General features: G+C 36.1%; 1 protein-coding gene across 6 annotated transcripts in view; it reads right to left on the bottom strand.

The window, feature by feature from the left end:
- The window catches only part of ADK (adenosine kinase), a 543,729-nt gene that overhangs the window by 91,986 nt on the left and 437,296 nt on the right, over positions 1–14,447 (bottom strand). For all 6 annotated transcript variants that reach the window (XM_005226479.4, XM_010820646.3, XM_059882620.1 and 3 more), the window contains 2 exon segments: positions 12,901–12,936; positions 1,300–1,414 (listed from right to left, as the gene is read on the bottom strand). In XM_005226479.4, coding sequence (XP_005226536.1) covers positions 1,300–1,414; positions 12,901–12,936 — 151 coding nt within the window.

Raw genomic sequence — 14,447 nt, 5'->3', positions numbered from 1 at the left:
GGATTTGACACCAAAAGCAAAGGCTAAAATAACAATAATAAGTGGGAGTTAAAACTAAAAAACCTCCTATATAGCAAAGGCAACTATTAACAAAGTAAAACGCAACCTACAGAATGGGAGGAAATATCTCCAAGTCATATACCTCATAAGGGGTTAACATCCAAAATACATAAAGAACTCATACAACTCAACAGCAAAAGAGCAAACAATCCAATTTAAAAAGGGACAGAGGATCTGAACATACAGTTTTTCAAAAGAAGACAACAGATGGCCAATAAGTACACGAAAAAGGTACTAAAAATAACTACTCATCAGGAAAATACACATCATGCTTGGGGCTGGTGCACTGGGACGGCCCAGAGGGATGGTATGGGGAGGGAGGAGGGAGGAGGGTTCGGGATGGGGAACACATGTATACCTGTGGCGGATTCATTTTGATATTTGGCAAAACTAATACAATTATGTAAAGTTTAAAAATAAAATAAAATTAGAAAAAATAAATAAATAAATAAAACACTTTAAGAAATTAAAAAAAAAAAAATTATAATGAGGTATCATCTCAGACCTGTTAGAATGGCTAAACTACCATAAAGATAGGAAATACCTGTTGGCAAGAATGTGGATAAAAAGGCACCTTTTTGTACTGTTAGTGGAAATGTAAATTGGTGCCGCTGCTATGAAAAACAGTATGGAGGCCCTTCAAAAATAAGTAGAACTACCATAAGACTCAGCAGTTCTACTTCTGTGTCATGAACGAAACAAAAACACTAACCCAAAGAGATATCTGCACCCCCATGTTTGCTATAGTGTTATTTATAATAGCCAAGACATGGAAAACACCTATGTGTCCACTGATAGACATTTAGGATGGACAGACTTCAGAATGGATAAAAATAATGTGGTATATATACATCAGCTCACGCATGTGTGCACACACACGGTGAAATATTATTTAGCCACAAAAAAAGGAAATGCTAGTATTTGAAACAATATGAATGAAACTTCAGTACTCTACACTAAGCAAAGTAAGTCAGACAGACAAAAACTGCATGATCTCACTTATATGTAGAATTAAAAAAAAATAATAAAAAACTCCAAGTCACAGATACAGAGAACAGATTGGTGGATGCCAGCAGCAGGAGTTGGAGGAGGGGGTGACAGTGCGTAAAGTACATGGAGGAGATTTTAAAAAGAAAAATGTACACTGCTTTGAGTAATTTATAATAGAAAATATATAACATTTTAAAATAATGATTAATCTCCATAATACCGGGTTTTCCCCACAGCTTCCCCACGTACCTGTAGCCAGTATGGTGTCCTCTCTCCCTTGGGTGAAAATCACAATTCGCTGCCTCTTTGAGTTGACTTTTGGCAGAGCCTGTGTCTTTCTGGCTATTTCTTTAATGTCTTCAGTCTATTAATAGAAAGGAGGAAAAATATGCTCATAACCAATACAATAAACTAAAATTTTATAGTAGATTAAGGATTTAGTTTCTCATGCTCAAAATAAGAGAGACTTGATCATAGAATTACATAAAAATTTTAACTACATACAGAAGTAAACAGAATAGTACAACAATCTTCAAGGAACCTATCATCAAGCTGCAATGATTTGAAATTTATGATGAATCTTATTTCTATTTATCTACCTACCTTTCATATTATTCTTAAGGAAATCTCAAATACTATATAATGCCACATGTAAAATGCTTTATTATGTATTTCTAAAAGGTAATGATTCAAACATAACCATCTATTATATTATATTTTTAATTAATGATAATTCTTTAATATCAACAGAAGTCAGTTTTCAAATTTCCAATTAATGAGAGAATTATAAAAAAGAGTATTACTGAATTATTTTAGAGGCTTACAGAGAGAGCATAATTATGCTGATTCTGGAAATAATGCAGTTAATATAATAAATTTTTCAAAGAACTAAAATGAGATGCTAACCATTTTCTAGAGACTTAGCTTTTTTAAAGATAAAGTTTAAAAAAGTACAAATTAGTTCTAGAAACCCTCACGCTGTTTTTCATGATCACACAGGCTGCAAAGTTTTACATCATAAATGTTCTGTCTTGAAATCTAATTCTTGAGCTATGGGTTAGATTTTTAGAATCATGTTTTCAACTTTTTTGAATTAAAAAATGTATTTTCATTAGCTTTTTAAAAAACTAATTTATTTTATTTTTCTGGTTACGCTGGGTCTTCATTGCTGCGTGCACGCTTTCTCTAGCTGCAGTAAGCAGGGGCCATCCTCTAGCTGTGGTGTGCAGACTTCTCACTGCGGTGGCTTCTCTTGCTGTGCAGCACAGATCTAGGCACACGGCTTCAGGAGTTGTGGCTCCTAGGCCTAGAGCTTGCAGGCTCCAGTACTCGTGGCAGGTAGGCCCAGCAGTTGTGGCATGTGGGCCCATAGTTGCAGTGAACAGGCTTAGCTGTTCCTCGGCTTGTGGCATCTTCCAGGACCAGGGGCTGAACCTGTGTCTCCTGCATTGGCAGGCAGATTTCTTATCCACTGTACCACCAGGGAAGTCCTCAACAATTTTAGATAATTTAAAAACCCATGTTTGAATTCAGAGGGCTGCTAAAATTGTGCATGGTCTGGAGTTTGTTGGTAGCTTCTTCTATCACTGTGCAAAGTTTAAAAAAGGTATGGAGAGAGAAATATATACCAGAGTGGAAATATATCTAATAAAAGAAATTAATTAGGATATATAGGACAGAAAAATTTAGGTAGGCAAAGCAGACAAGTCACAGTGGCTACAGACAACATCAGAAACCATTATGTTTTTAAAGGTATGACAATCTTTAGTGAAATATTTGTATGCTGTTTAGTCACAAAATACTTAAGATTCTGGATGATATATGAATCTAAGCTTCTCCTAAACCTAACATCATGATTCCTGAGGACTGCTATTTCTGAAAAAAAAAAAAAAAAAAAAAATAGTCTTTTGTGGTTGGACAATGCTGCTGACCTTTTAAACATGCTATTTCACTTTTGTTTGCTTATTTTAGAAAAGAACTATGCCTGAAACTCTGATAAGATGAGAAAAGAAATTCCCTCAGTTTGAGGGGAAAGACTATTAAAAATGACCAGTAACATTTGAAAGTGAAGTTGCTCAGTTGTATCTGACTTTTTGTGACCCCATGGACTGTAGTCTACCAGGCTCCTCTGTCCATGGGATTTTCCAGGCAAGAATACTGGAGTGGGTTGCCATTTCCTTCTCCAGAAGATTTTCCCAACCCAGGGACTGAACCTGGGTCTCCCACATTGTAGGCAGACACTTTACCATCTGAGCCACCAGGGAAGTCTATCCCCCCAAATGACAATGTCTTATAATAATAATGCTTCTAATAAATATATACATTAAAATTACATATAGTATTCAAATCTCTTTACTACAGACATATTTCACTAATATAGGATTTTTGCTTATGATTGAGTACAGTTCATTTTTAGTAAAGATAGGAGGCAAACTCCAGAAAGATTCACTTTACCACCTTAGGAGTAGAATTTTATGCATGTACTGGATGATTTTTAAGTAGAGATCCTTCTTAAAAATGGTATAAGGAATAAATTAAGAGTGAGATTTGGTTGCCTTATACCAACCCTGTGAAAAAAGAGAATGTTTTGTGGGAGTTTTGGTAACCTAATCAAAGCAACATTTTTAACATGCCTCAAGTTAAACCTTATAAAAACAGCAATTCAAGATTGAAACAAACTTTTCAGATATAAATTTTCACAGAAAGAATAAGCTTTATTCTATTTGTATCCATATCTATAGCTTCATTGTGCACCAAATCAAAGTATCCCACACTAAGCTTTGAGGAGTCATTGTTTTGCCCTCAACAGATGATTCCCATCTAGTATAAAAGCTTTTCTTAAAACTTCAATTTTGTCTTCCTAGCAACATATATTTCGAGTTCTGTAAAACTTGAAAACATGAACCTCTTCCTTATCTCCTGGTAGTTCTTTCTCCCATATATCTGCCCTAACATATCTTAACAGAATGATGAAATTACAAGGGATTTTAGAGTATGACACAACTGGATTTACTAATTTTGATGTTGTTGTTCAGTTGTTCTGTCGTGTCTGACTCTTTGCAACCCCACAAGCTGCAGCACGCCAGGCCTCCCTGTCCAACACTCCCGGAGCCTACCCAAACTCATGTCCAATGAGTCAGTGATGCCTCAACCATCAGTGAGATCCAACCATCTCATCCTCTGTTGTCCCCTTCTACTCCTGCCCTCAATCTTTCCCAGCATCAGGGTCTTTTCAAATGAATCAGCCCTTTGCATCCGGTAGCCAAAATATTGGAGTTTCAGCATCAACATCAGACCTTCCAATGAACACTGACTATAGGAAAAACCATAGCTTTGATTATATGGACCTTTGTCAGCAAACTAATGTCTCTGCTTTTTAATATGCTGTCTAGGTTGGTCATAGCTTTTCTTCCTATTTGTGTGACCTCAAATAGTAAATTTTTATACACAGAAGATCTGTATAAAAAAGATCTTAATGAACTGGATTACTACAATGGTGTGGTTAGTCACCCAGAGCCAGACATTCTGGAATGTGAAGTCAAGTGGGCCTTAAGAAGCACTGCTGTTAATAGAGCTAGTGGATGCGATGAAATTCCAGCAGAACAATTCAAATCCCTAAAGGATGATGCCATCAAGGTTCTGCATTCATTATGTCAGCAAATCTGGAAGACCCAGCAGTGGCCCCAGGACTGGAAAAGGTCAATTCTTATCCCAATCCCCAAGAAGGGTAGTACCAAATAAGATGCTAAACACTGGACAGTTGTACTCATCTCCCATGCTAGAAGGTCATGCTTAAAATCTTGCATGCTAGGCTTCAGCATTATGTGAACCAAGACCTTCCAGATGTCCAAGCTGGGTTTAGAAAAGGAAGAGAAACTAGAGATCAAATTGCTAACATTTGCTGGATTATAGAGAAAGCATGGGAATTTCAGAAAAACATCTATCTCTGTTTCACTGACTATGCTAAAGCCTTTGACTGTGTGGATCATGATAAACTGTGGAAGGCTCCTAGAGAGAGAGGAATACCAGATCATCTTACCTGTCTCCTGAGAAAACTGTATGTGGGCCAAGAAGCAACAGTTAGAACCCTTTACAGAACAAGTGATTGGTTCACGATTGAGAAAGGAGTACGACAGGGCTGTCTGCTGTCACCCTGTCTGTTTAACCTATGCACTGAGCACATCACGAGATATGCCAGGCTGCATGAGTTACAAGCTGGAATCAAGATAGGCAGGGGGAAACATCAGCAACCTTAGATATGCAGATGATACCACTCTAATGGCAGAAAATGAAGAGAAACTAAAGAGTCTCTTAATGAGGGTGAAGGAGGAGAGTGAAAGAGCAAGCTTAAGACTAAATATTAAAAAACTAAGATCATGCATGGCATCCAGCCCCCCTTACTACATGGCAAATAGAAGGGGAAAACACAGAAGTAGTGACAGATTTCCTCTTCTGGGGCTCCAAAATCACTGTGGATGGTGACTGTAGCCATGAAATCAGAAGACGATTGCTTCTTGGCAGGAAAGTGATGACAAACCTAGACAGTGTGTTGAAAAGCAGAGGCATTATACTGCTGACAAAGGTTTGTATAGTCAAGGCCATGGTCCTCCCAGGGGTCGTGTACAGTTTTGAGGGCTGGACCATAAAGAAAGTAGAATGCCAAAGAACTGATGCTTTTGAACAGTGCTGCTGGAGAAGACTCCTGAAAGTCCCTTGGACAGCAAGGAGATCAAACCAGTCAATCTTAAGGGAGCTCAACCCTGAATACTCACTAGAAGGACTGAAGCTGAAGCTGCAGTATTTTGGTCATCTGACGCAAACAGATAACTCAGTGGAAAAGTCCCTGAATGCTAGGGAAGATTGAGGACAGAAGGAGGAGAGGCTATCAGAGGATGAGACAGGCTGGATGGCATCACCGACTCAATGGACATGAGTTTGAGTAAACTGTGGGACTTGGTGATGGAGAGGGAGGCCTGGTGTGCTGCAGTCCACGCAGTTGCAAAGAGTTGGACATGACAGGGCAACTGAACAGCAAAGCAGGTAAATATACCTCTCTGAAACTCCATTTTCTCATCTACAAAACTAAGACAATAGTAATTGTGTTAAAAGATGTTGAGAGTGAAGTATGCTAAAATTGGTGGGCAAAAGTCTGAAGAGAAACAGGGTATTTGCTTAGTCTTATAGTCTCTCCCTCTAAACTTATTCATTACAGAAGGAAAAATAGAAATGCTAATAGTGAAGAAGGTTGACAGACATCCCTTTACCCCAGGGATCAACTTTAGTGATGCTTAAATTAGTGGGTAAAATGGGATATCTGCACAGGTATCACCCCCAAGATATTTTATCAACTACAATGGGAAAATACTTAACTTCATAGAGCATAAATACCACCTTAACCTAGTGATCACAGTTAACATCACCAACAGTAAGACATTGGGATATCATGTATATCCCTGTTATGATGCACTGATAAAGGCACAATGCTGCTGCTGCTGCTAAGTCGCTTCAGTCGTGTCCGACTCTGTGTGACCCCACAGACGGCAGCCCACCAGGCTCTGCCCTCCCTGGGATTCTCCAAGCAAGAACACTGGAGTGGGTTGCCATTTCCTTCTCCAACGCATGAAAGTGAAATCGCTCAGTCGTGTCTGACTCTTTGCAACCCCATGAACCGCAGCACACCAGGCTTCCCTGTCCATCACCAACTCCCGGAGTCCACCAAAACCCATGTCCATCGAGTTGGTGATGCCTTCCTACCATCTCATCTTCTGTCACCCTCTTCTCCTCCTGCCCTCAATCTCTCCCAGCATCAGGGTCTTTTAAAATGAGTCAGCTCTTTGCATCAGGTGGCCAGAGTATTGGAGTTTTAGCTTCAATATCAGTCCTTCCAGTGAACACCCAGGACTGATCTCCTTTAGGATGGACTGGTTGGATCTCCTTGCAGTCCAAGGGACTCTCAAGAGTCCTCTCCAACACCACACTTCAAAAGCATCAATTCTTCTGTGCTCAGCTTTCTTTATATTCCAACTCTCACATCCATACATGACTACTAGAAAAACCATAGCTTTGACTAGGTGGACCTTTGTTGGCAAAGTAATGTCTCTGCTTTTTAATATGCTATCTAGGTTGGTCATGAATTTCTTCCAAGGAGCAAGTGTCTTTTAATTTCATGGCTACAGTCACCATCTGCAGTGATTTTGGAACCCCCCAAAATAAAGTCTTCCACTGTTTCCCCATATATTTTTGCCATGAAGTGACGGGACCAGATGCCATGATCTTAGTTTTCTGAATGTTGGACAAACCTAAATTGAGGGACATTTTACAAAATGACTGACAGGCAGTCTTCAAAAGCATGAAGATCATGAACAACAAGGAATGCATGAGAAATTGTCTGATAAGAAGAGACTAAGAAGACAAATATATGCAATGTGTGACCCTGGACTAGATTGTGGAAGAGAAAAAAGAAATTAGAGGAAAAACTGGTGAAATGAGAATAAATTCTATAGTTCAGTTACTAACACTGTACTAATGTTGACTTCCAGGTTTTGATCATTATACCTTGGTTCTGTAAGATGTTTACATTAGGGGAAGCTAAGTGAAGGTATCCAGAAATTCTCTGCACTATTTTTGCAAATTTTCTGAATCTAAAATTGTTTCAAAATAGAAAGTTTAAATAGTTTTTTTTTGTGTGTGTATGAGGAGGAAAAATAAGGTAAGTGAAAGAGCTGAATGTAGTATTTAGCACATGCCAAGTACTTAATAAATATTAATGTATTTCCTATATTTACTGTCATTTAAATATGCTCCAAAACTGTCAAATCCTAAGTTGCCTGAAAATCCCTAGAAAGGACCTCAAGAATTTTTTTTTTTGGCTGTGGTGGGTCTTCAGTGCTGCCCATAGGCTTTCTCTAGTTGTAGCAAGTGGGCTCATATTTGTAACACATTTAGTTGCTTAGTTGATCAGCAATAGGTAGGAACTTTCTGGAACAGTCACAAGTCACTGCTGATTCTGCATTTAAACATGATATTTTTCTTAATTATTCTGGTTTGTATTTTACCCTAGTGAATTTCAACTTCTGAATTTCCAGATATTTCTCATTTTCCAAGGTCATTTGAAAATCTGATTTCCTCCTCCAATATGTTAGACTGTGAGAAAGAAGTTTAGTTTATAAAGATTACCAGATTCAAGACAGCTGAGCTCAGATTCTGATTCCATTATCTGTTAGCTATGTGACTCTGAACATGTTATGTAGTTTATTTTTTTTCTGTTCAACTGATATGGCAATACATGCCCTACCTACCCCTCCAAGGTTTGTATGAATATTAAATGTATGAATGATATGTTAGAAAATGTTTTGTAAACTTTGAATCATTTCATAAATGTCAAATTATGCTTTTATTGTCACTGGTGGTCACACACTTTAAATTTAGCATTGTTTTCCAAATTAATATATTGTCTTCATTCCATTTTTAACAAGCTGATGATACAAATGTAAAAGAATACTGTCACCACCTATCTACTCCTATAGAAAAGCAAATATGGTGTTCATACATATCACCCCATTTAATCACACATATTCTGCTTCGTGTAATAATCAGGGTGGTCATACGACGTGTCAGTCTCCATCCTGTCTCATACCACTTCCTCGCCACTCATTCCTTTGCAGGTGCACTGGCCTCCTGTCACCACCTGGAGTGCACAGTACATTATGCTCTTTTGTGTCTAAAGTCCTGTGAACTCTTGTTCCCTCTGTCTGGTTTGTTTCCCTGTTGCTTGTTTTGCTTTTTTCTGTCATAGCTAGATATTTGTGTTTTTTAGTTTTACTTCCTCAGAGAGTCACTCCAATGATCAGAGTATCTAATATAGGAGACTCCCACCTTTTCCTTTACCGTACACTTTCATTCTTTCTATCTTGTTTTCAGGGTCTATCGAAGTGTTAGGCACAAAGTAAGTGCTCAGCAAGTATTTGTTGAATGAGTAAGTGATTAAATCAAGAGAATCACGACTATTATATCTCTTTCTGTTAACTGAGTGCTTTTTTAACTGTTATCACTTGGGACTCAGTCACTTAGGGAAGCAGCACTGTACTCTATCAACAAACATGATCTAATTTAGTGTCTCATTTCCAGAAACTCTTGGTGATCGTTCACTGTGCATTCTTTCTATTTGTGAGGAACACAGGAACATTAGAAAAATCTTGGAGAACTTTTGGTAATCAATACCTTCTGAAACTCTCTGTGGACTTACTATCCAGTGCTAATCAATGGAAGTTTCTGTGAGGATGTCATGATCTACATCTGTCCAATATGGTAGTTACTATCTACATAGGCATGCACTTGAGATGTGCCTACAGACTAAGGAACTGAACTCGTAATTTTATTAAATTTAAATAGCCACACATGCCTTGTGGATGCCTATTGGATAGCACTTTCAATACTTTCTTCTCTCAGTGGTATAAGATGATAGAGCTGTCATTGGTCAGAGAAAGACTACAAGCCTGGAAGTCTCTGGGCAGAGTCATGGGCTGCAGGGAAGTGGGAAAATGGAAAAGGATTGCTTTATTTCCTCTACGGTTAGAAGTATTATATTTTAGAGCTCTAAAATAAGAAAATTAAAATTTGCTGCTTGGAGTAAAACCGAGTAACTGATACAGTAGAAAAGGTGTGAATTCTCTTCATCGTTTGGCATATACTCTATTGCACTGAGAATGAGAACACAAAGAATAGTTTTATTTAGGTTTTGGAGGTATGTTCTTCACTTTAAATCAATTTTCAATAGTGCTTTTAAGAGGTTTCATAATGAAACATATTGCTAAGTGCCTCATTTCTATTTAGGTTCTAAAAATACAAACCTTTAATCGGTTCAACTTAAGATAAGGTTGGTTTAAAAACACACTGCAGTCTGAACCGATTTTTCAAAATAATAAAAGGCCCCGTGAAACTTTTTACACCAAGAATTGTCATTTTAAATTCTTAGCAGGTCTATCATTTAAATCAGGCACTATGCAATTTTCCCTCAGCCTACATATATATATATATATATATATATATATATATATATATATATATTCGTCTCTCTTCTGCTTTGTGCTCTGGCCAGTTCCAGTTTTTATCTCATTCTCCAGTGTACTCCTAAGCTGCTGCTTCTTACTGAAAATTGCCCAATTCACTTTAAAGATTAAAGATTTTTTTCTTAAAGAAAGATTATCTGAAATTTGCAGAGAAGCTAACCAGAATATCATAAACAATGTCACTGAGGATATTTCCTGATGATAAATACTGGTTATTTTTAGAGGCATTTGGACTGGTCTCTTAGCAGACAGATCACTAGTGGCAACACTCGGTGGCTTTGGGAACTGACTGGGATTTATAACAGAAAATGAAGGTAGGACTTACGGGAAGAAAAAGTGCCCACCTTTCCTTGCTCTTTAATTTTTTCACTTCTCTCCTCTCATTCACGTCCCAAATTAAGAGGTAAAATTAAAGTTGGGAGGAAATAGATACAGATTTTGTCTAGTTTGTCACAAGACTTGAAAGCACTGACACATTCCCACAGACATTAAACTGTTAAATGATTTATTCTTGTTTGAGTCTTTAAAAATACTGAGATTCAAATCTATGCTTTCATATTACTATCTAACCAACTAAGGAAACTTCAATGACATTTTAAAATCATTCAGTTTCTCTAGATAGCATTCAGTACAAGGGTTATATTTTATTAAAAATACCGACTTCGGGGTATTCTAATCAAGGCTCTTACAGATTCTGAAATACTTATAGTATTTTAGGGAACCCATGAAGGGATACATCAAGACACTGTATGCTTTATACAATCTAACACATCATTGTCAAATTACCAACTGAGTTTTGCTATGTCAGGAGGTAATAAGGTATACTATTATAATCATCACTTTGTTCATATGTTGTAATCAGTTATGGCAGATTTATGGTAAAAAGAAACAACTTTAGAGTCAATAAGTAAGAACTAATGGAAAGGTTAATATGGTGCTGGTTAGTAGAAAATAGAAAAAGTAGCTTGTTGCTAAGACTGAATTTAAACCAGGCATATTCAAAGCATGTAGCTCAAAGGGACAATAAAACTATGAATTAGTAAGGTTTAATAAATTATTAAAATTATTATCAGGTACTACAGAATCATTTGTTATACAACATGTTACATTTCTAAAAGTGGTTATTTTTTAGAACTGAAATACATTTCTAAATGTTAGCACATAAAATAGGACACAAATTTATACTCTATATATGTTTTATGTGAATAATTTTTATGTAACAACAGAGAATATTAATTGTTAATACTGAAATTTAGAATCAGTGAAACTTTTAAAACATGACTTAAAATATTTACTTATAGTTTCATGATCAAAACATTTGTCTTTCTAAATTGAACGTTCCCCTCATTACATTTAGCCCTCTACAGCAATTGCCAGTTTGGGAAATTACAAAGGGAAACTTAAATTAGATAAAAATTACTTGGAAATCTTTATTGCTTCTTCACGTGACTCAACCTTATATTCATGAGAATATGTTAAAATAAAAACAGGAAACTCCCAAGAAACGATGATAGTTTCCATTAATTGAGCACTATGAGGCAGCTTCCTGCCTTGATAGTTTTTATATAGGACTTTGAGAGCAGAATACTTATACCACATGCTCACTATCTTCCCCCAAGAAAAAGAAGCACCTTGGTTGTCAAGTCCTATGACATGGATAACATACACATGTATCACTTTGTTGCTTAATAACAAATCTGTCTTTAGTACATTTAAATAACATTTCCTTCACAATTTTATAAAACACCTTTCTCTAAAGAGTTCAAAGTGAGCTTACTAATATATCCAGTCAATGCTCACAGTTTCTGTACATGGTAGACAATACTGAGTATGCAAATAAGGAAAGAGTTTCTATATATTCCAGATCTAGTCAGGTTAAATTTAAAAAAACTTACATCCATCAAACATTCCAAGTTGCTATATAGAACATAATATTCTACAGAGTTCTGGCTAAATAAATATGATAGTCATAAAAATCACACACTCAGTTAATCTCTGTCAGTTAACCTGGGTTTAGATTAGTCAGTGTGTCCCAACAATCCATTGGAAGGTAGATACTACATATGTAAAAACATGGTCTTGGCTATTAATTTTGCCAACAACAACTATATGGAGTTTGGAATCTCAACAGGATAATATTTCTATAAGGAAAACAGAATTCATTATCTGAAAATTAAATCAATTATCAATTTTGTGTTTCAGAAAATGTATATGTTTTATGCTATCAAAGAAAAGAGGAAAAAGAAAAAAAAGATTCAAACAGGAAGTTCATATGAGAAGGATTTAAACTAGTCAGTTCCTAACAACAGTTAAGTATAACCTTTGGAAATTAATTTACATAATGATAATCTACATGTGGTAAGGTTGAAATTATTTAAATGACATTATATTTCACTATTTAGTGTTGCTCCACCACTGCTTTAGCAGTGAATTCTTATGAAATGTAATGCAGCTAATGAGGTAGCTTTTTAACTGAACAAACTGACAGGCCCCATATCTGCAGAGGCAGCTTGAAACCGTGCCCAACCTCTTGGCTTCCCAAGAGGCTTTTCAAAATTCAATAAATAACATCTGTAGGCGATGTTGGGTGCAGACCTAGCAGAGTGCGTCATAACACTGTGCTGGCAGAACAAAGAAACCATGACGACTGCCAAGTTTCCATGGCAACTGCTGCGAGGCTCTGAGAGTATAATAGCACATCAATCACTGTCCAAAAGAACTTCATTATCAGCTAGAAAAAACCTTTAGGATCTGTTTAGTGTGCAATTGTGGGTTAACTCACCTCAAAGCCTTGCTCTCTAGCAAAAGCGGCAGCTTCCTGAAATAAAAAAAAGAACAGTTAATTATAAAGTGCTAGGTAATGAAGAAATAATCCATTTTGAAACTCATTCAAACAGTCTTCTTTTTACACAATTATCTCAATATACTCACATAGTTCAATTTTTATTCTTACACGGAAAAAAAAGATTTCTTTTTTCCTTGGCATAAAAAAAAGGCAGCAAATGTCAACACACTTCACAAGCTGAAATAAAGAAGATGTACTACATATTTTTACTGTAGCTGTCACCATGAGTTCAGATGTTTTGACCCCGACAAAGAAAATCATTTGAAACCTAAGGAAGATGCTGATGGTTATGTTTTTAATTAAAACAATACCTTTCAGAAAACTCTTCTGTAAGAAGAATGTTTGCTAATAAATGTATAGATTAGATTCAGAAAACCCACCTTTTGTAATCTCTGATGAAATTTATTCAGGCAAAGGTTATCAATGGATGCTCAATTCATTAGGTTAAAGAATGATGGGGAACTGCTTATTTCATGGAATCGAAGTATCAAAGATCATATGCTGGTCACGAGGAGCAAAGTATAACTTTACAGAGGAAGAATCAAGCAGTCATCACTTTAACCCAGTGATCAATCTTATTACCTAATATTCTGATCACCAAATAGTCTGTGGCTTCTGTCATAATGTAGTATAAGGTACAGAGCACCATCTATAAAGTTTTTAACATGAATTAATCAAAACTTTATTCAATAACTTGTAGTCTACAGGAAATATATAGAGGATAGAAGAACAAGTTAAATGATACACTGAGAAGGCTAATAAACAAATCCATAAGGTAGGACATTAGACAGGACAAGTACCTTGGTCTTTGTAGTAAGTCAACATCATGATAAAATGTACAGGAGTAATGTACACATTTTAATCGGAAACTGTTTTGAACACACCAGTTATAAAATACATTTTGGGTAAGTTTGATTATGAAATGGAAATCAAATAATATTAGGAATTATCAACTTGATATGAAAAAATCCTAGATTTTCAGGTGTATCCTGAAGTATCCTGGGATAAAATGGCATGGTATATGTAATTTATTTTAGAAAACTTAAAAACAAAAAAAAGAAAGTGAAGCAAAAATGGCAAAATATTAATGTATCTAGATGTATTCAGTATTACTATCTTTTGCCTGTTTGAAAATTTGTGTAATAAAATGCCTACCCCCTCATTTCTCTCTGATTTAAGATGACAGGGTAACAAACGCTGAATATTTTTTAAAATTTAGTTAAAAATTTTTAAACAATGTTTTTCTAGATATTAAATATATCTTAAGGGCATAATCTGATGAACATTATTATATAATCTAATGCCCTTATAATAGGCTATCAAATGACAAAACCACATCTGTGTAACCAAATCCTTTCCTTTTCTTCACTCCCTGCTTTGTGCATATATTTTCATTTTAGTACTGATACAGAAAATGGAGGCAATATTACTTTTCAATTCCACTTCCCTCTTGAAGATGGAAAAAAAAAACTGCAGACAACTGT

Source organism: Bos taurus, chromosome 28, assembly GCF_002263795.3.
Source record: "Bos taurus isolate L1 Dominette 01449 registration number 42190680 breed Hereford chromosome 28, ARS-UCD2.0, whole genome shotgun sequence".
Lineage (NCBI taxonomy): Eukaryota > Metazoa > Chordata > Mammalia > Artiodactyla > Bovidae > Bos > Bos taurus.
The sequence above is the reverse complement of the archived record's forward strand: the minus strand, read 5'-3'. Positions and strand labels throughout refer to the sequence as shown.